The 22,617-nt window shown below is 37.9% G+C and overlaps 2 protein-coding genes across 2 annotated transcripts in view; one reads left to right on the forward strand and one right to left on the reverse strand.

Annotated features, from left to right (window-relative positions):
• Nucleotides 1-9,879, forward strand: part of PAQR3 (progestin and adipoQ receptor family member III) — a 27,537-nt gene extending 17,658 nt beyond the window's left edge. The window contains exons 4-6 of the mRNA XM_006885291.1: nt 5,080-5,277; nt 6,979-7,069; nt 9,602-9,879. Coding sequence (XP_006885353.1) covers nt 5,080-5,277; nt 6,979-7,069; nt 9,602-9,744 — 432 coding nt within the window. The 3' untranslated portion in view covers nt 9,745-9,879. The remainder of the gene's footprint in view (nt 1-5,079; nt 5,278-6,978; nt 7,070-9,601) is intronic.
• A 9,257-nt stretch (nt 9,880-19,136) lies between these two features.
• BMP2K (BMP2 inducible kinase) overlaps nt 19,137-22,617 on the reverse strand; it is a 178,973-nt gene continuing 175,492 nt past the window's right edge. Inside the window, exon 16 of the mRNA XM_006885292.1 lies at nt 19,137-20,569. Coding sequence (XP_006885354.1) covers nt 19,137-20,569 — 1,433 coding nt within the window. The remainder of the gene's footprint in view (nt 20,570-22,617) is intronic.

The raw sequence follows: 22,617 nt of genomic DNA on the forward strand, positions 1-22,617 counted from the left end.
TTCTCCTCATAGAGCCCAGCTTCTCGGATAATCTGCTCTGCATACATGTTGAAAAGGTATGGAGACAGGATGCATCCCTGGCGCACACCCTTCCCAATTTTGAACCAAGGAGTAGCTAATGGATTTGAATCACCTACCTTTGCATTGGAAGCACAACTCTTTACTCACAAGGCCACTAAAGTTTTAATACCTGACAAGATTATGAAGCTGGCTGCTACTTTTTAATTTTCCTCCTTTTAAGCTTCCTTCATTGAAAAATAACAAGGTATAGCTGTGAGGAATGTACTGTCCCATTTCTTTCTGAAAGAAACATGTTTTCTTTTTCTCAGTTGTATGTTCTCAGGTAAGCCCAGATTGAGGGATATGTATCATTAGTGAGAATGTGTCTAAGTTCTCGATCATCCATGGTTTAACACGTTGAGCCATAAGTTCACAAGACAAAAATCAGTTTGGGCCTAGTTAAAAGCAGTACTTGAAAACCCATGTAATAATAGCACCTGACTTAAAATATTAGTTGGCCAGATTTTAGGGCGTTTAAGTCCCATTCCATCACCTCATCATCTTAGTTAGTTCTGTTTTAACTTGTGGATAGCTGTAACAAGCAGAAAATTTATTCTCTCGCAATATAGAAGGCTAGAAGTCCAAATTCAGTATGCCACCTCTAGGGAAAGGCTTTCTCTGTGTCTCCTAGTTCTAGAAATGTCTCTGTACGGGAACCTAGGTCTACAGGAAGCACTTCACTCCTGGCTTTTCTTTCTGGGTGACCCTGAGGTCTCCCTTCTCTGGACCCTTATCTCTCCTATTATTAAACAAGGACAAAGGGTGATATAGGCAACACGCCAGGGAAAACTCCTCTAACATCAGGTAAGGACTGTGACCTCCTGCGTCCCATTCCAATTCCCTTACAACTGCTTGGCTTGCCCCATTATGGGAGATGATTATATCTTTACATAACTATCTCTAATCTTGCTTTATTAACATCATAGAGATTAGAATTTCCAGTGGATAGAATAATTACATTAATGTTGTTGTGCAGCAACTCATAGCGACCCAATGAACAAGAGGCCTGAAGCCCCTCTACAACTATCGACATTTATCAAAGTCATCAGGAAGTGGATGCCACTTCTGCTGTGAATTTTTTCCTAGCCACGTGGATTTCTATTTTGAGGTGACAATTCAATCAATGACACAAAGCAAGAGAGCAGTTAACCCATTGGTCCATGTCCATCTCAAACTCTGATTCAGAAAGTAACCCTCTGTTACTGTACTCTCTTTGTTCTTTTAGCTCCTTATCTTTTGAAGCCAAGAGTCCTTTAGTATCATATTACCTGAAAGTGACATTTTTCCTTCAGGAACAGTGTTGTTCTGTGTGCTGCTAAGCTGGAACCAACCCATAGCTGACCCTCCAACAGGTTTTCAGAGACAGAAAATCACAAGGGAGAAGATTGTCCATCCTTTTCCCACAGAGCAGCTGGTGGATTCAACTTCATGCCTTCAGATTGCAGTGCAGCTTCTACCACCAGGCCTCCAGTGTTCCCCATACATACTCATTATTCCTAGCACTACTCTCAAGGACTGAGCCTGTCTTGCCCAGGTCCCCTGAGCCCCCTGCCCCATGCAGCAGGTAAGCCAAGCCACAGTCCCCTGTCTGATGGAAGGAATGACAGTACCAATGGATTCTTCTACTTTGGTAATTCTAAAGGCAAGGCTTTTGTCTCCATACAGTTTGGAAAAAAATTTTGAATGTAAACAATTTAACATATGGTTTCAGGGAGTTCATATACCCTAGAAATTCTTGGAACCCAGGATAAAAAAATCTTGTCCTGTGTGGTATTTACAGTATTCAAACCTTCAATACCAACTTTTCAACTGCTTATTTAGAAACATAAATATGCTGTAAGCCCATAACTTTTAGTATATTTTAAAACTAACATTCTTTTATCCCCTATGACCTCCACTTCTTCCCAAAACGCACATTTATATACCAAACCTTGATCATCTTTGTTCATTCCTTCATTATCAGAACATATTTACCTGGCCTTTCACTGTGTCCCTTAAAAAATCTGAGCTGTAGATGATCAGCCCTAATCATCCATAAACACTTCCATTTGTTTCTAAAAATACTTCCTTAGTGTTGTGGTCTTAACTATCTTCCTTACTCAACACGTTCATCTCTTTGGATAAACTATTCTAATAACTTCTAAGGGAATTCTGTTGCCTAGTGACACCTCAGAAAACGACAGTCTCCTCCCACTGATTCACAGCCTAGAAAAGCCAGTGAAGGGTTGTGGAGAGTCAGAACAATTTTTATTATGAGTTTGAGTTTAATGACCTTCTAGATGGCTTCCTGGTGCCTCTTTTTTATCTTACATTGATGTCAGAGTTACTTAATTAGTCAACTTGAAATTTACCAGGTCAATAGCCCTAGTAGTACAGCAGTAACATGCTCAATGGCTAACCAAAAGTATGTTGGTTTGAACCAAACCACCAGAGACTGTGGGAAAAAGACCTGGAAATTTGCTTCCATTAAAATTAAGGCAAGTCTTACTGTTGTTAGGTGCTGTCGAGTCAAGTAAGATCCATGATGACCCTATGAACAACAGGTCTGAACCCTGTCCTCACTCTTCTGACACACTAGATCCCATTGTGGTTGGTCATCAGTATGCCAGTCTACCTGGTTGAGGATCTTCCTATCCTTTGCTGACCCTCTCTGCCTTTCTAAACATCATGTCCTTCTCCAAGAAATAGCCCCTCTTAGCAACATGACCAAAGTATGGGAGGTGAAGCCTCATCATCTTTGCCTCCAAAGAGCACTCCGGCTATACTTTCTCCAAGACACATTTGTTTATTCTTTTGGCATTCCATGGGTTGTTCAGTACACTTTTCCAACACTATAGCTCAAAGATAGAAAGACCATGGCTTGAATCAGACGCACTTTAGTCCCCAAACTGACACCAGTACTCCTCAATAATTTGGAGCGGTCCCTAAATCCTATAATAGTAAATCCTGTAGGACTGTTCAAGCTCTATTCCATAGGTTCACTATAGCTGGAGCTGACTTCATGTCTCACATAATAGGATGAGTCCTATTCTTAAAGAACTTGCTATTTCCCCAGTGCCAGCAGCATCGGGTTCTAAATTCATGCCCTGCTACATCATCTACTTTTGAGACTGCTTTCTCAAAACTTCCTAAACTGTTCCTTTGTCTTGAATTCTTTCTCTTCTCACAAAAGCTTACATCTCACTGTGGAGTTTAGATAGTATCTCCTTTGTGAAGCATTTTTATCTACCTCAAAGTTACTTATTCCCCTTTCTGTTCACACAACCTTCTGTTTGTATCTCAGTGATAATATTTACCATTGAATTCCACAGTATGAACTCATCAACGGGGGTTGGGCAGTTTCCATGTCATAGTCATCTTTGCTTCTACTGGACTTAAACTGTGCCTGGCATGTAATAGCTACTTAAAAAATGTTTTTGCATTATTAAACTTGGTCTTTTATTGGCTCACTCTGGAATTTGGTTTGTCATCCAAATAAACCCAATATTTGGTTCCACAGACATTCTTCAAGGAAGGTAATCATGTTTAGAAATGAAAATACCAAATCGAGTTTAGGATATAATGAAAACTTAGTATGGGTATGGTTATTGCAAGTAATAGCCCCAACATTGTATTTCAAGACTGAATTTGAAATTGACTTTTTTACTATGAATGCAACCCTCTTCTTCTGTTTTTCATTTCCAGCATAGTATACCATGATTTTTCCAACATTCAGACTATGTATATTCCATGTTCCAATTATTAAACAATGTTTGTTATTGTTTTTCCTCATTTCAGCTGACTTCTTATCTGGGCTCTATAGCTACACTACTCTGTCTTCATTCCTTTAGTGTTCATAATGTTTTCAAAGGCCTGCTATTTAAGAAGTAGATGGCCCATCCTTTTTCCTAGGATGTCTTAACCAGTGAGCTCCATCAAAGCCTGTCCACCATGGATAACCCTTATGGTATTTGACATACCAATGGCACAGCTTTTTGTATCAAAGCAACTCCAGGTTATCTCAGTGTAGCAAACTGACAGACAAGTGTAATACCACTTAGAATAATGTTCTCCCCAAACACAATTAATACCAGGCCCAAGACTTTTAAATGCCAACCAGGTCCTAATTAATTTAAACAAGAGACTTCCAGCCCACAACTGATTGTTAACAAAATCAAAATGGCCAACAGCTTACACTTGTTAAAATTTAAAATACCCAAACAATTTACACCCTACTTTCAATGAAAGGAAAATAACCTACCCTCCAGAATCCAAGTATGGATTGCATCTCAATGTTAAGAAAACAAAGATTCATACCATAGGACTGAAAGGCAACATCATGATGGATGGAGAGGATATTGAAACTGTCAACATCTTCATCATGTTTGACTCCACAGTTAACACCCTTGGTACCAGCAGTCAGAAAATGAGACATATTGCATTGCAAAAATCTGCAGTTAGGGACCTCTCCTAATTTATTGATTAATAGTGATGTCAGTTTGAGGACTTTCGTGCATCTGATTCGGGCTATCATCTTTCTGATCACTTGCTATGCATCTGCGAGCTGGACAGTGCATAAGGATGACAGAAAATGAATTGATGCTTTTGAGCTGTGGTGTTGGAGAAGAGCACTGAACATCCTGTGGATGGCCAGAAGTACTAACAGATATGTCTTGGAGTAGGTGCAGCTCACAAGAGTAGAGTGCTCTTTGGAGGCAAGAATGATGAGGCGTTTCACCTCACATACTTTGGGCATGTTGCTAGAAAGGGCTATTTCATGTAGAGGGACATGATGGTAGGAAGGGTGGAGGGTCAGTGAAGGAGAGGAAGACCCTCAACCAGGTGGACTGACATAGTGACTGCTGTAATGGGCTCTTTTTGTCAGGAAATACGAGGATGGCACAGGATAGAACAGGGTCCAAATCTGTTGTTCATATGACTCATGCTCAACTCTATACCTAACAACAACAATAAAAAAAAAAATACCAAAATTATTTTTTCCATTTATTAAGTAACGAACTTTGTTTCTTTTCATTCTAGTATTGGCGTCAAGTATACTTGATCACAGTGCTTGCTATGATCCTGGCAGTGTTTTTTGCTCAGATTCATCCCAATTACCTTACACAACAATGGCAAAGACTTCGCTCTATCATATTTTGTTCTGTTTCGGGATATGGAGTGATCCCTACTCTTCATTGGGTTTGGCTCAATGGAGGAATCAGTGCTCCTATTGTACAGGTAAATTGAATGTAATCAATATTTGGCCCCTTTCTTTGTCCGAAAAGTTTTGTTAACTTTTGGAAAAAATGTAATAATGACTAGGTCAAGTGGGTGGGCTATTGTCACCTGTAAGCATGTTTATAATTACATATTAATAATTCTTGCAGCTATACCTTGAAGAAATAGAGGTAAAGTCTAACTACTTTTCCCCCTCCTCTAGATGTCTTCCTTTCACATAGTTTATTCTTAGTTCTCGTTTTGTTAGCCTTAGCATAGCTAATTTCCTTACTTGAAGGTAAAGTTCCTAGTTCTGTCAGCTAGTAGGTCAGTGATGATATTGATAGTGCAAGTATAGAAAGGGAGACAGCTGGCTTTTTTCGGGTGGGTGAGTATAACTGGAAAGAATTTTTTTTTTTTAATGATGTGCTGAGTTGGAGGTGTAAAGCTAGGGATAGAGTATTGGAATTTAGGTTAGAGTTTAAAACTAATGTTAAAGGCTGAGAAATACTCACTGTATTGGTAGCTGGAGCCATAGAGGCATATTTGGAAATATATTGAAAAGAGGGAAAACCTAAGAAATTATAAGGAACAGTTGGTGTGCATGAAAAAAGAATCTCAGTGAGAATGCCTCGGTGTTCTCAAGAGAATTAGAAGGGGGGGGAAGGAGAGACTTAAGAAAAGGTTTACACATAGAACCAATCGTGGAAGGTTGACAGGAAGAGGGGGAGGAGAGCTTAGTGAATGGATGGGTAGTGTGTGGGAAAAGGAAAGATACAGCAAGGCTTTGTTTGATAAGATGTTGTAAATAATGGTATTGTATAATGTTAAGTAATGTTATAAAATATATATGATTAAATGAAAACCCATTTGCTTTAAAAAAAAGGTCTCAGGTTATTAGATATATATAAAGGTGCTTTAACTGTTGTTTAGCATAAACTTGAGACTTTTTAGCATGATATACCAGAAAATCTGGCAAAGTTGCTTAGACTTCTTGTTATACAAGGCTGTGACTAGTCAGAGGTGACTCATGGCACCTAACAGCATCAGTGTGGTAATTCTCGAGTATTTCCCTACTTTGTCCTGACTTTTTTTTTTTAAATTGAGATTTTTAATGAATGTTTATAGAGAACTTGGATTTCCATTCATTCATTGTTGCACATTTTCTTCCTGTCCAACCCATTTCACTTCTCTTTGAAAAAAATTTTTTTTTCATTGTTGTACCATTCCCCACCCCCCACCCCTTAAAAGGTAACCTGGACAAATGGGTTTCAAACCAGAACTAGGAGCAGTATGCATCAATCACAACTGGCTATAATTTCCTTAAGCATCTAAAAGGGCTTCCCACTAGAGCTTCAATGATGTGGAAGACTATTTTGTGTAATAGTATTTATTGGAACAGATATCTGGACATAACCTCCTGGGTCTTTTTCTGGTTGTGCTTATTTAGTGGGGCACACCTTTCCCACGTGCCTTCCCTTGTGTATTGCAGGTGTGGGATCCTCACCCACGTTAAAGCACTTACTACTCCATTAGGGCACACTCTGCACTCCCTTTTTGTGGACTGCTTCAGGATTGAGAGCAAGGTTTCTGTTACTGGAACCTATCTACAGAAGCAATTTCGTTTTAACAGTTTAAAGTTTTACCACTTGTTATTGAGGATTCAGTGGCAGTAGCAGAAAGATCTGTAAAAAAGCCAAACAAGTGTGTTTTTCTTTTCAGGACTTTGCCCCTCGTGTAATTGTGATGTATGTGATTGCTCTTCTTGCTTTTCTATTCTACATTTCCAAAGTTCCAGAAAGGTACTTTCCAGGTAGGTATCTCTTTTAGGTTAGCATCATTCTAAATAAATGTGGAGATATATAATTCAGATCATCAAAACTGCAATTCACTTGATCATTTTTGGTAACAATGATTCTTCTATTTCCAAACTTTACCTAAAGCATCAGCCATAGGCAGCTGATGTTTTCCTTCAGCCTGGCAATATGAGCTGAAACCAGGAGGCCCATAAGATTATCAGTTTCATACAATATGAAAAAAAAAACCATCAGGATTTGAGGAAGATTCATCAACAACCTGCATTATGCAGAGATGACACAACCCTGCTTTCTGAAACTGAGGAGGTCCTGAAGCGCTTGTTGTGGAAGGTCAAGGACTGCAGCCTCCTATGGATTGAAGCTCAACATAAAGAAAACATTCTCACCACTGGGCTGATTGGTAGCATTATGATAGATGGTGAAGAGATTGAGATTCTTAACAGCTTTAGTTTGCTTGGCTCCACAATCATCTTTCTTGGTACCAGCAGCCAGCAAATCAAGAGACACAGTGCACTGGGAAAGTCGGCTGTCAGGCACCCCTCCAGAGTAATGAAGAGCAGTGACATCAGTCTGGAGACTAAGATTCGTCTGATCCAGGCCATAGTCTTCACAATTGCTTACTAAGTATTAGAGAGTTGGACAAAGACTAGGGATGATAGAAGAATTGATGCCTTTGAGCTGTGGTGCTGGAGAAGAGTGTTGCCAGGAGAACAGGTTCAACCTAGAGAAGGTGAAATCAGTCTGCTCCTTGGAGGCAAGAATTGAGGCTTTATCTGACATACTTTGGACATGTGGCAAAGAGGCACTGGTTCTTGGAGGCTGACATCATGCTTGGAAGGGTGGAGGGACAGAGAAAGAAGGGGGGACCATCAATGAAATGGATTGATTCAGTGACTGGGGTACTGAGGGCAGATATATCAGAGAGTCGAGTTGGCACAGGATAGAGCAGGTTTCAGGGCTGTTGTACATAGGGTTGCTATGAGTTGCAAGCGACTTTACAGCACATAACATCATGAGAAAATCCAGCACACTGAAGTTAAATAAAGTCTGGTAGTTTTCTGACGCCCAGGCTCTTTTTGTGTTTTTTGGTGTTTTTGGATTTTGAAGTAGAACAGTTGTCATCAGCTCTCATTTATTACATTATATACCAACTCATCTTTAAAAAGAATTATCTATATAAATCTGTATCTATATCTATATGTAAAAGGGAAATAGAAAGATAATGAAAATAAGCCAGGCTTAGGTTACTTCATAAGACAGACATTACATTTTTAGTATCAGTTTTTTCATTTGAAACACTGAACTAAGAGGCCGTTATGGGGATGAGATTAAAGATGCACATAAACCATATAGTTCCTGCAAATAGTAAGCACTCAGTAAGGGTTATCGATTATGATGGTGGTGATTTCCTTGAAGTTAATACTCTAATTTAATCATGATGGGTGGAGAAGAGATTGAAACTGTCAACAACTTCATCTTACTTGGATCCACAGTTAACACACATGGTACCAGCAGTCAGGAAATCAGGAGACATATTGCACTGGGAAAGTCTGCAGTTAAGTACTTCTCTACATTATTGAGAAGTAATGATGTCAGTTTGAGGACTAAGGTGCATGTGATTCAGGCCATGGTTTTCCCAATCACTTGCTATGCATCTGAGAGCTGGACAGTGCATAGGAATGACAGAAAAAGAATTGATGCCTTTGAACTGTGATACTGAAGAACAGCACTGAACATCCCACGGACGACCACAAGAACAAATAGAGGAGTGTGTGTAGCCAAAGTGCTTTTTGGAAGCAAGGATGATGCTACTTCCCCTCACATACTTCAGGCATGTTGCTATTCCTTGGCGAAGGACATGATGTTTGGAAAGGCAGAAGGTCAACAAAGGAGAGGAATACCCCTCAACCAGGTGAAATGACAGACATGGTGACTGGCACAGCAGGCTCTAATGTGTAAGGATGGCACAGAATGGGACATGTTTCAGATGTGTTGTTCGTAGGGTCACTATGAATCATACTCAACTCGATGGCTCCTAACAACATTACTATAAATGAAGTAAGTGGTAGAGTAAGAACAATTCTATAAAGGGACAAAATATTCACTAGCTTCATGCTATGCGATAAACTAGCATTTGGCTTCAGTCAAGAATAGCAGGATTTTTCATTTGTGTAGAAGAAAAGACTAGAAGTAGGATGTAGTTTAAATTCATACTGCCAACTTGTCCTGCTTCCCTACTGGGCTAAGACTCACTTCTGTAGTAAATTGAAGATGAGATGTGCCAATCTTTTTATTTTAGGGGTAGAAGAAAGGATGGAAGAAGCTGTTCTAGAGAATGAATACAGCACAAGTCCGGTGTATTCCTTCATGGCTTAGATTTTTTTTTCACCACTGACTCAAAGACAAGGGAATACTAGTAAGAACTTAGAGTAGTGCCATTTGCATTCAGGAATGTTAAGTGGCAGGTTCAAATTTTCTTTGAGTATCAGATATTACAATCAGCATTCTCTTTCTGCTTTCCTTCCCAGGACAACTCAACTACCTCGGATCAAGCCACCAAATATGGCACATCCTTGCAGTAGTGATGTTATATTGGTGGCATCAGTCAACCGTGTATGTCATGCAGTATAGACATAACAAGCCTTGTCCTGACTATGTTTCACATTTGTGAATTCAGGTATGGTCACCTGCTACATTCAGCTGCGAAGCAATATTTTGACGGGGAGTTGTATAACCCACTATTTCTAGGAGTTCTGTTACTCTTTTTTCTTTTCCTCATTTCATGTATCACGAGTAATACTTTATAGACATGGAAAAAGTATACGTGGGGGTTTCACAGGCCCTTAAAAGTACTCATTTGCTGCTTATAAAGAAAATCAAAATGAGTTAGAAATCATAATAAACATTTGAATAACAGCTATGAATGTTAAACCCGTGTACAGGTAAGAATTTAATTTAGCACCAGCTTAATTTCCTTAGAAAAGGCTCATCTGTTAGGAAATGGAGCCATGCTGTGAGCCTACTTTAATAAGGAAAAATGTCTTCAAAATGATCAAGGGTTAAGTGCCTAATCAAAGCAAGGGTTCCTATAAGTTGTGATTGGGATTTGCATATATACTAGTCTCATGCTTTGTGAGAAACTGGCACTTCAATTTTATTTTTTCACTCTAAGGTTTCCCCACCCTAGGAAATTTGAACTTTAAACCTTTACTCCTTTTAAAGAGAGAGGTATTGAGAAGAACATATATTTTCCTTTTGTAAGTATCACATTAAAAACTAACTACATGATTCAGTAATAAATTCTCTAGTCTAACCACCAAGTTAATCATTCTAGGCTTTTTAAATTATTTTTTCAGGGAGAAAAGTGCAACAATGAATGGCTGGAAATCCTATCTCTCTGTAAACTTTCATTAAAGTTAATAAAAAAAATTACTTTTTTAGCTAGACACTAAGTTCTTGGAAGTAAACGGCAGAAGATTCTTTGGTTCTAAAATGTTTTGAAGTATAAAGCTTTCACCACTCTGAATTTACAATCTTAAATTTTGTGGGAATATGGGTGCTACTCTCAAGGCCATAGAATCCAGATGGCCCAGTCTTGACCCTGAAATGAGCCTTAAGCCTTAGAACAAAGTCATTTAGATGGCCCATTTGATAACATGCTTATTCACTTGGGCTCTGGTCTTCCTCTGTTTACGCGTGTATGAGCATTGCACTGCTAAGAGCAGTGATGTGTGCAAGCCAACATTTAGGGAGCTCTGGTGATGGAGTCCTAGAGAGGCCGCACTGCTAACCCAAAGGTGTGAATCCACCAGTGGCTCTTCATGAGAAACCTGACATTCGAGATTTGGTCTTTAATTGTGTGTGTGTATTTTCTTTTAAATATATCATTGCACTTTCATATAACCTTCTTTCTCTTTGGTCTTTTCATATGAAACCGTTTAAAGCAGAAATGCAAAGCAAACATGTTGTTCATTGCAATATAAAATGTTAACTAAGTTTCTTAATGAGTTGACATAAACTGTTTTAATTACTGACATACTTTCAGAACATGAGCATTACCAAATTTCAGGAAAAGTGTTGAATAATGGTGAAGCTTACTCCCCACATGCCTTTCATGTCTCTGCCTCTTGTATGTAAAAGTACTTTAATGTGCCTCAGTTTATTCATCTGTAAAATACTTATTTGTTTCAGTGTAGAATTTTTTGTAATATATACTCCCTGGGCTAATAACCTAGTGAAGAAAAATTTCCCCAGTAGGCTTAGGAAGGGTACATTATTGTTGTATAATTATGCTATCTTGAAAAATGACAAGTTGGCTTCAGAAGGCCCCATGCATTTGATCCATATGCCAAATGATGGATTCTTTTTTCTTTACTTAACAATAACAATAGGCTATGTTTCCTCCAAAAAACCCCTTGTAGACTTACATTATTGTTTTCATATAGATATTTTGTCACATTAGCCAAATTACACAAGATGTTATAGTTACTTTTAAAATAAAGTCCACTACATTTAGGCCTGGAACCATTTTTTTATTATGAAATCTTCTTGAAATAAAACTAGACTGACTGTTGTTTCATTTTAGTTTTAAAAAATATTCCTTTTTTCTTATAGTATATTCTTACCATCTGAAGTAACAGTTTAAAAGTACTTTTTCTTTCTTTAAAAAAAAAAAGGAACATTTCTTTGAATTTCAAAGGCATATAAGTCTTAACTGTAGGGACAATTATACCATGTAACCATTACAATCTTTTTACACAAATGTTAAATATTGTACGAAAGCTATGCTGTCTCATTTTTACCTTTACTGTTATGTTATTTATTATCAAGTAAGGAATGAATGAATGAATGTGGATTGCTGTCAACTGTAAACATTTCCATTAGTCAGCATTTATTGACCACCTACTGTGTATACAGCACTACTGGCAAAATTTTTAAGATACTATTAACATTAAAGAATACCTATTTAAAATGTGCTTCTAAATTTGAGCACTATAATGTATATTTAAGTTATTCTTGTTTTTATAGATTTGCTACAAGATTAAAAATAAACTCTTCAGCCACATTTTAAAAACCTGGTTTTTAATTTTACCAGTGTGTGAATTTATAAAAGCTGTTACTGACAGGCTTTGAAAGTACACTTGAAAACTACTCATGGTGGTTTTAAAATGTCTATATTGATTTATAGGGTTGCAGCTAATTATCTTTCTACATAAACCATTTTGAAATAACAAGCTAGTACTTGTCTTCTGTTATTACAATGTGTAATTCCTTAAGCTGCATGGCAAAATATGTATTATGTAAATAAACTGGGTTTACTAAATATATGAAGTACTACTTGTCATTCTTTATAATACATAACAGCTTTAAAATCATATTTTAGAATCAGGAATGAAGAAGATTCAGGGACTCTGTCACATCTTATGGCCTCCCACCTGGACAAAGTAACTGATTTGAAGATTGTGACTGACTGGCATAAAGTGGTACATCTCTCCATTTGGCAGGTACCTACTGAGATACACTTTGCCCTGCATTAAATATCAAGGGGCAAAGCCTGTACTTCTGGATTCCTGCTAGAAGCTGAGTTAGATCTATATCTACCCTAATTCATCATGGCTACTAATTCCACTTTTGCAAAAGGGTACCAGTGTAAATGAAAAATCAACTCAAATTAGGCAGAGGGAGAGGTCATATCCTATCAGTTGTGTTGATATTGAAAGAAACAGATGCTCTTCAATTCCAAAGGTCTCTGACATATCACACTTCTCAAGAAAGATACTGAGATTATAATTCATAGTTAAAACAATTCTGAAGAGAGAGGTAAACAAACAGAAGTAGGGACCTCTTGTGAAAGTAAAATTTACATCTTTAGAGGGCTGAAAAGAAGAGCCACTGGGGTTTTATGTCTACTCTATAAACATGTAATAAAAAATTCTATGTAAAACAACTGTATTTTCAATAGTACCCATGACATTAAAACAAGTATTTACTTTTAAAAATGTGCAACAAAAAGTAAAATTCTAAAGCTTATGTCCTCAATGTAAAAATATTCTGAACTACGTCTTCTATAGGGAGCTCTGGTGAACTAGTGATAACAAGCTGCACTGAAATCCCAAAGGCAGGCAGTTCAAATCCACCAGCTGCTCCACAAGAAAATAATGAGCATTCTCTGCCCATGCATTTTTCTGCCTCTGAAAACCCACTGGAGGGTCAGCTCTAACTGGAAGGCACACAACAACATGAGTCAGTTCCAACTTGAAGGCGCATCACAACAACATCTTATATATGATGCTTAAGCTGGACTTCTTTAAAAAGATTATCTAAAGTAAGTAGCTCAAATTGGAGCATATATTCCTTTATCTCTAAAGAAGATACCAGATTCTGAGCAATAATTTTATATAAACTTGTAGAATTATAATTAGAAATTAACAATTCTAATAATGATGTTGGAGCTCTGGGTCTGTTTGATTGTACTACTAATTTGCCCCTTAAAAAGACAAAAGACTTTATTTTTTTTTTTAATTAAATAGCTGACACTTAAGGAGTATGTTTACGGTAAATGGATTTCTTCCGAAAAAACTAATCAAACTCTCAATTGTGTCAATCAATCAATAGGTTTTCTCTTTACTATGTCAGCCTTTTGTCATATGACCAAAAATTAAAATATTGCAACAGAATTATGTTACCAAAATTTAAAACGTGTTTCAAAATAAATGACATACAATACCAACCAAGAAAACAGAACCACTGAATTGATCCCACCTCATAATAGTACTATGGGACACATAGCAGCCCCCAAAATTTCCAAGGCTGTATAGTTAAGGAAATGGTGTTTCTTTTTACCTGCAGAGAGATGAGGAGTTTGAACTGCCTGCTTACCTGCCGCACCAGATTCAACAACTTACTGGTGCTGTGTTGGAACCAACTCATAGGTGACTCTCTTGCAGGTTCTCAGATGCTGTAAATCCCATGGGAGGAGACTGCCCCTCTTTCTCCTACGAAACAACTGATGAATTCAAATTAGCTGCCTTGACATTGACGGTACAACTCCTTACTCACTAGGTCACCGGTTTCTTTCATAAGGCAAAAGTGCCAAACTCATTCAAAAGCTACCGTCAGGCTCTTTAAGCCCGATGACCTTACTGTCATCCTGTTAGGAGCTCTGAAGGCATAGCGCATTACTTGTTGCAGTGCTAACTGAAAGGCCAGTAGTATGGATGAGCCAGGCGGTGCTCAGGAGAAAAGGGGGCAGTTTCCTTCTGTAAAGATTTACAGCCTCAGAAACCCAGTTACAGTGTCACTATGAGTCGGAATCTGCTCGGGGCAGCGGGTTTGTTTTTACTTTTGTCATCATTTTAAGTTAGAATAGGTGTAGCAACTAAACAAATTATGCTATTTTCATGTTTTTGTTGCAAAATATCCTGAGCCAAAATGGTTTGTTTTTAAAAATTCTAAACACTGAACTCCTTAAAAATATGGATCTAATATTCTTCACTTTTCTATCTCAGCAGCTGACACATAAGAAGCACTTAACAGATGGTATAAGGAAATTCTACTGCTTAATGATAAGGAGTTGTGTTTCCAACCCAAAGGCACACAGTTCACATCCACCAGCTGCTCCATGAGAGAAAGATGGGCTTTCTTTTTTTGTGCAGTTTATTGTCTCTGAAAATCCGTTAAGAGGGTCGGCTGTGAGCTGGTTCCAACTCTACAGTACATAACAACAACAATATGTGGTATGAATAAAAGAACTTTTAATAAAACAAATAATGAAAAACTCTATAGTCACTTATTATAAAGAATATGCAATCCATTTGGGGTTTATTGTATTTAAAGAAAGCAGATTATTAACAATAGGTATGATAAATATAGTAAGAAAATAAATTTCAAACAAAATGAATTAGTGAAAGAATTCAGTCAATAAAAATAAGCAATGTAAAGACAATAAAGTAGAAAAAAATCAGTTAGTGCAGTGCTTAATTAAATAGAAAAACAAAGCAACTGATTCTATCTCCTAAGTTTCCCACCTGTATTTAGAGACTGAAGTCTTGTTTAGCAAGTATACTTTGTAACAATTAGAAACATAAGATGTAAATCAGGTTTATTTAAAAGTTACCCTTATTCTCTTAGTGGTACATAAAAGGTTTCAGAAAATTCAAGTTTAACAAAAAATGGAAGTGTAATCAAAGAAAGTGCACTTAAAGCTGTTTGCCAGCAATAAAAAAGTAGCTTCTACACTGTTTACTATTAAATGACTTTTCAATCACAGAGCATGGTAGTTAAAAAAGAATCAAAAACAAGACACAACTCTTTTTCAAAAGTAACATTACAAATGTAAAAATAACCCCAACGGATGACCTTTGCTTTCCCCCCCCATCTGCCAACCTTATTTTTTTAGTGGCTTTTGTAAACCCATTTTAGGAGTGAGTGTTCTTTAAGATATGATTGTGACTGCAATTGTACTTAAAGAATTCACATTAACTCTACAGTAGAGATATGTGGTATGTGCATGCATGGGCAGATATATATTTATCTTAATATATAAAATACTACTGATTATAGAAGTTTTCAAATAAACTATGTCATTTTTTGTTATTCTCACAGTAGGTATGTCACCTCATTCTCACAGTAGATCTGTCCTGTCAGTAATTTGATTAAAATGATGAGTAGCTAAAAAGAAAAAAAAACCCAAAAAGTTCACTGCAGATTTTTCATATACAGTTGTACCCAACTCCCCAGAACTAGTGATATTAACGTCATATACTTGTACCTTCTAAGAGTGCTTATGTGAAGTACCAAAATCTGAAATAAATCAGGAACACTAGCTGGTAAGAAAACGATTCTGTCTGCGGACACCTAGAGTACAAGAACGGGCTTTGCCTTCGCATTTTTCCCCAGCCAGATGAGAACAGCCACCTATCACTGTTAAACAATAAACAGGGTAGGATCAAAGTGTATTTATCTACAATTTCAGATAATGCCGTAACTATACCCCAAAACACAGAGACACACAAGGAGGAGGGGACATTTAATCTAGCCTACAATGTTTTCTGCTCACCTAATATATATGCCAAGCAACACTTGTGTCTCAGCAGATACATTCTTCAATGCCATAAAAGCTGGTTTTTTAATACTAAAATTTTATTCAAGTGATAACGTCATTGAACAAATGGTCCACTTATAAGATTAGAAAAATCTATCATTATTATTATTAAAGCTGATAGGAAAGAATGAACTTTGGCCACAGCTTTCGCTGGCTTCATAATATTTGCCTCACTTAGTAATGTTCAAGTATAATAGGTTTAGAGTTAGGATGACTTTACATCCTCAAGCAGCACAGGGGATTCCAAATAGTAATATAATTTTTCAACTTTCCTTCTTAATCCAGTGTTGGTCCATCTCATAACAGAGCTAGCATAGTAGTGCTTTGTGACAGATGGTAAGGACCTTCACAGGCCTGAGCAACTACTTTGTGTCGTAACCTACATTTTGACCATGGCAGAGGGAGATGATTGAAAATGCAAAGCAACCCTAAAAAGCTATACTTACGTGAAATGCTTTTGCTTCAAAATTAAAATTAATCTCCCCAAATGTATTCTGAGTCCTAAATCTTTACTCTGAACTACAGTCTAAAAGAAAAAAATAAAATTTACCAGACTGTACTACCCTGACATAAGAATGTCAATATTTTATGCTAAATCAGATTGCGGCCTCATAATTTACACAACACCTCAAGTCAAAATCTGGAAGGCTAGGTTACAAACCAGAGCCCTTCCAAAATGTGCCTTTCAATCAAATTTGTAGGGATACTGGAACAGGTGCATTATGATTCTTACTCAGTGCTAGAAAGGCTGGAAGCCTTTTCAGTGATTTAAAAGCAGCAAGTAAAAGTCATTGTGATGAGTATTTTGCAAATAGGGGTTGGTTTAGTCATTTCAAAGTGAGTTCATTTACATAGCATTAAAGAGTAAGTAAGAGAATTGTCCTAGAGGTTTAGTGCAGCAATTCAAACTGAGTAAAAACAAGGTTTTAATGAGACAGAGTCTAGATATTTCACGTTGAAGATCCAAGGAGGTCACACTAGTTAATCCTTGCTTCCTCCTTTCCAGAGACCAAGGCCAAGGAATTTTATAAAATAACTGAAGAAGCACATGGTGTCAACATGTCAACAAGAGATCTGCATTTTTTTTAAAGTCTTGTTTGATACAGATCTTCTATTTGTAGTTCACTGAATCCGCATCTCTTCACTTTTTGAAATAAAGTATCTGAAATCAACTTTGTAAAGCTTTAAAGACCATCTACTTCAGCATTTATGTTAGTGGTAGTAATTAACCTGAGAATTGGGGAAAGGTGCAAACAGAGTATTTGCCTTTGGCACAAGGATATGTAACTGAAAAAGATCTAGTGGTGGAGCAGTCAGTTTCCTATAGTCCAGCTCTAAAAGTACAATTCCAAGTAATAATGGATCACTGTTCTGGTACACAGAGATTCACATAGTACTTTTTGATCCACAAATTCTTACCTCATTTAGGTAACAGATGAATATATAGTTTAGTCATATATGCTTCCATTCTTTCCAGGTTCAGAAATGTAAAAACAGGCAAACAGCATTTCTCATTTGGGGATCTAGAATTCAGGGATATGCTAATTGGGTTCACAGAGTAGGAACTTAAAATATAGCAAAGTGTGAAACTCTGTCCCTTTATGTAAATTAGCAAGGACACCACTTAAGAAAGCATTTGGAGACACAGGAAGCAGATATAGTATTGATGTTCATTCACAAACGTAATTTCTAGAAAATCTCAAGTATCGAATTAGGATTTGTGGTATAAAGAAAGGCAATTTGGCAACTGTGTTCTTTTCACTTAAGACACTATCAATAAGCACAGTTAAGATGCTTGTCCCTCACCATAAACTTACTGCTTTGTCCATTTTGAGTTCTTGTGCATTAGTGCAGAGGTACTGGCAGCAGGTGCACAAGTCCTGTCTATAAGGCTTTATGGGTTTCATTGTTCAGTGCATTTTATTGAAAGTACTCCGCCCTCTAAACCTAACTAAAATAACAGCTGTTCACCACTAGGGATTATCTGATGAAGGTAGTAATTTAATAAAGCACATTATTAAATGCAACATGATGTTTTTACATTGTAAACTACTTAAACACTCAGGATTTCAGCTACCTTTTTTAAAAAAAATTTCTGAAATAAAAGTTGTCTAGAACTCTAGGCCTCACTCCCAACTTTTTAAAATCATCGGCTTCATTAGGGACATGGTAATACACGTTCTGCGCAAGCAAGCCATTCACAAACTGAAACTTTTCTTCTTTCCCTCCCCTCCCCAAACATGAGAATCTCTCCTTAACTTTAGATTTTGTTCAAGGCTTCTATGTAGACATTCCCTAATAATGGCACTTGTTTGTGTGTTTTTTGTTTTAAGAAAAAGAAAAAACGAAAGGAAACAGGTTTGAGGCACAATAGTCAATTACTTCTGGCTCTGCTTGGTAGAGAAAGATGTAAGGACTAAAATCTCTCAACTCCGCAGCTAAGATTGTTTTTTAATGCATGGAAATTAGAAGGGATTTCTGAAAATCCACAAACTCAGCCTTTGTACGTACAAAACAATCCTAGTTTTAAATGCTGGATTCTGAAAGAAGCCTGGTATGTGCACACTAAAACAATGATATTCTTTTATCAAAAATAGCAGTCCCACTTTGCAGTCCCTTCTGAAGTGGTTACATAACTGTAAAGGCTACACAGACTTTCACTGAAGTATCACATCTATGTTTCTGTGATGTCATGTCAGTAGCTGAAACCCTTAATTACAGCTTGCAATTCAGCGCCCTTTTTGCCTGTCTGAAGAGTCTTTTTAACAGACATCAAGTTTCTACCCTTGGAAATACTTGCTTCTTCTATTTGGTTTATTTAAAAATTACTTAGCTATTCTGATTGATCTGTAAGAATGAATGCTATAAAGAGCTATACAAATAATCTTTCTGATTTCATAAAATGAACTACTCATACTTTTTTGAAACAGGAGTTAATGCTGAAAATCCATCAGATGTGTCTACTGTTTAGAAGGAAATGGAGCCGCACCAAATGGGTCTAACTCAACTGACTGGGACTGCTGGGACTGATGTGGTGGAATGCTTTGCACCACAAGTTCTGTAAAGGGAACGGCACCAAAATCATCTCTTTTCAACGCTTCTGCACTGTGGAATGACCCATGTAGTGAATTCTGCCTTGGCCTCCCAGGCAATACGGTACTGTGGTCAGCACGGATATCGCTGGGATGTGAAGGGTGTCGTGTCAGGTCTGGGGGATGGAAAGGCTTGGCACCAAAGGGGTCCAACAGGCTCTCTTCAGGTTGCAGGATACACCCTCTGTCTTTCCCGTCAGTCAGTGCAACACTAATGTTCTCCTTGGAGTCTGAGATTGTCAAAAACTCGTTGCTGCTTTGAGAGTCTCGGCGGCCTACCTTCTTGTGCCTGCGTGCCCGCTCCGGGGTGCGGAAGGCTGGCTTCAGAGTCTTCTTTGTGCTGGTGGGTGTGCCATGATGGCGCTTCCCGTTACTTTTGGACACGTCCTGCTTGGTGCGCCTTTGGCGTGAGGACAGTTTCTGTAAGTTGCGCTGTTTGACTTTTTGCTGCTGACTTCCAGTTATTTCCTCAAAGGGCACGAGGCCAAAAATGTCCTCACTACTTTCACTTTTACTTACTGATGTGAGAAAGGGCTGAAATGGAGTAGAGCCAAATATATCTACACTTTGGGGGCAGCCAGGGAGACAGTGTGCTTGAGGGGCCATCACACGGCAATCATCTGCACTCGCCTTCTTGCTGAAGGGAGCCCTGGTGAAAACATCAAATTCTTCTTGCTCTAGTCCCGCAGGTGGAAGATGGGTCTGTGGAGGGAGGTTCTTGGCATTCTCTCCTTGCTGGAGCTTTTGCGTACGCATGGCAAAGAAGGGGACAGCACCAAACACATCAAACTCCTGCTTGGGAGTCTCCACCACAGCATCAGAGAGGAACTGGGTTGAGGGGAGGAGTGTCACACTGGCATCCTGGACCTGTCCGCCACCAGTTCTGTCTCTGTAGACGGGGCTCATATCACTGTATTTTGTTTTGGCCTGCTCGTAGTCAGAATCAGAACTATGTTTTTCTTCATCTTCCTCATCTTCAGAATCCATGAGGAGGGGCCTATGACCCAGATTTTCAGGCTCAATATCATCATCATTAAAATCTCCTTGTTCTCCCTGAAGAATTTCTTCATCTTCTTGCTCTTCCTCTTCACTACTCTTGGGAGAAGGGGGATCCGATTCGAAATCACTTTCAGATTCCTCATTCCTCTTCTGTGCGTGACCTTGTACTGAGGAATTTGCAGGCGTTTTCTTTTCAGTCCGGTTATCTTTCACTACTGGACCTGATTTTCCATTCCTGACTGAGTTGGCAATGCTGTTCTCCAGATTCCTGGATGAATGTTCAACTTTCTTTTCAGGAGAACCTGCAGGTTCAAAGAAAAAGTATCAAGCATCCCAATGCATTTTAAAAACTGTCAGAACTGTAATGTTACTACATTTATATATACTAACACAAAACACTAAAAAACAAACAAACAAAAACCCTCATCGAGTACTCCTAAAAGGAAAAAAAGAGCTATATAAAAAACCCAGCTGTTGTTACTTCCTTATCTTCTGGCGTGGGTAATGCACTTCTCTTCCACTAGATAGTTAGGTTCTTTCATGCGGAGACTAACTCATCTCTGTCCTTGACAGTGCCCACTTAATGTAAGCCTTCACTGATAGCTAATTATTATTATTACAGCAACCAGACTAAGACTCTCAATATAGGACACAGGTTTTCATCTCCCCACCATCAATTAAGATCATTCAGCAGGTTCTCCTGTTCAGATCTCACATTCACCAAACAACCTTCTACTTCTATTTCCAGTTTATTATGTCTTTTCCCACCAGAGAAGCCAATGAGCATGAGGGGCTTTTATTTAGTTACATGCTTCTCTGTAATTCCTTTTTCAGTCGCTCATTCTTGTGTGATTGCTTTGTGGTAGTGCTTGTTGTTGTTTTATAATCAGTGTCTGTTTATTAGAGTGCCAGAGCTATTAAGAGTGTGGATAGCATGTATTTATCTCCCATAGCCCAAGCAAAGCCGAAAGTAGATACTAAGATGGTACTAAGACATCTATGCCCTCTCTATAGAATGCATCTTCTTCACTCTATGTCTGTACTACTGATATTACATTAAAAGCATACTGCCTTTAGAAAAACAGTTAACTATTAGGATGCTTTATAACTTCAGTGAACGATATGACTACATAGTAGTATCACAGCGTATGAGTTTGCATGAAAATATACTGCCTCACAATACAAGTGTACTGAAATAATTGATTTGTAGTGATCGAATCATTCTCATCCCATTCCCTTCTTTTGACTAACGTAAACTATTTTTTTTCCAAATAATTAGCTTCCATTGGAAATGAAGCTATAGTTATGAAACTGACTTGAGATGAATGTATAAATACTTTTCTTTATTAATTAACATGGTGAACTCTATAGCTCTAAGAAACCTCTATTTCTTTCTCTTTGAAAATTCAGCCCTGTTAGCATTTATTTCTTTGTCATATTTTTAGAGGCTTTTCTTTGATGAATATATGCTCTTAAATATCTGTTTCCCCTGAGTTCTAGCCTGCATGCCCTCTCCTAGTTAGTAAGATTTTAATTAGCAACCACATCATAATGACATAAATCTTTGCCAAAAATTTACCCTTGAGTTCCAAACTCAGAGTTTTTCATTTTTACCACACATTTCTTGGCCTAGAGGTAAGAGCTGCACCAACCCAAAAGGCAAGTGGTTTGAATCCACCAGCTGCTTTGCAGGAGAAAGATGGGCACCCTCCTCTTGTACAACATACATCCTCTGAAAATCTGCTGGGAGGTCAGCTATGAGTTGGTTCCAACCCAAAGGCACACAACAACAACAATAACAACATTAAATAAGTGAAAGGAATATCAGTCTGAAAAGAATGGATGATTAGTTATGATGTGTAATGTGACTGATAGTCCAGAATAAGCTTTATGGCATGAAGGGGAGATAAATGTGTTTAAATAAGTGAATGAAACAAATGTCTTTGTATTAAAACTTATGAAACCAGTATTTCTGAGAAATCCTCTTTCCTCTTAAGGCATACTCCTTTGCAGTTTCCTCTATAGGTGTTAACAGTATCTCCAACTTCTCAATTTGTCAAACCAGGGGGGGGAAATTATCTAAAAATCATCCTCCCTGTTCCCACCAAAGAGGTACTCTGTGTCTTTAAAACTCTCTTAAACAGGCACCTTCTTTTTCATTTCCCAGTTGTCTCTCATTCCCTCATTGCTCATCTGGTAACCAACTCCTTAGTGTCTAAACTCCACCTCCAAATCCACATCATTCAAATTGTTCTCTCATTGTCACCAAAATGATTTTTCTGAAACATTAATTACATTGCTGTTGTTAGGTGGAGTCAATTATCTAACCCTGTCCCACCCTGTGCCAACC

The sequence above is a fragment of the Elephantulus edwardii genome, unplaced genomic scaffold (assembly GCF_000299155.1).
Source record: "Elephantulus edwardii isolate Elephantulus edwardi_28Jun2011 unplaced genomic scaffold, EleEdw1.0 scaffold00042, whole genome shotgun sequence".
NCBI lineage: Eukaryota > Metazoa > Chordata > Mammalia > Macroscelidea > Macroscelididae > Elephantulus > Elephantulus edwardii.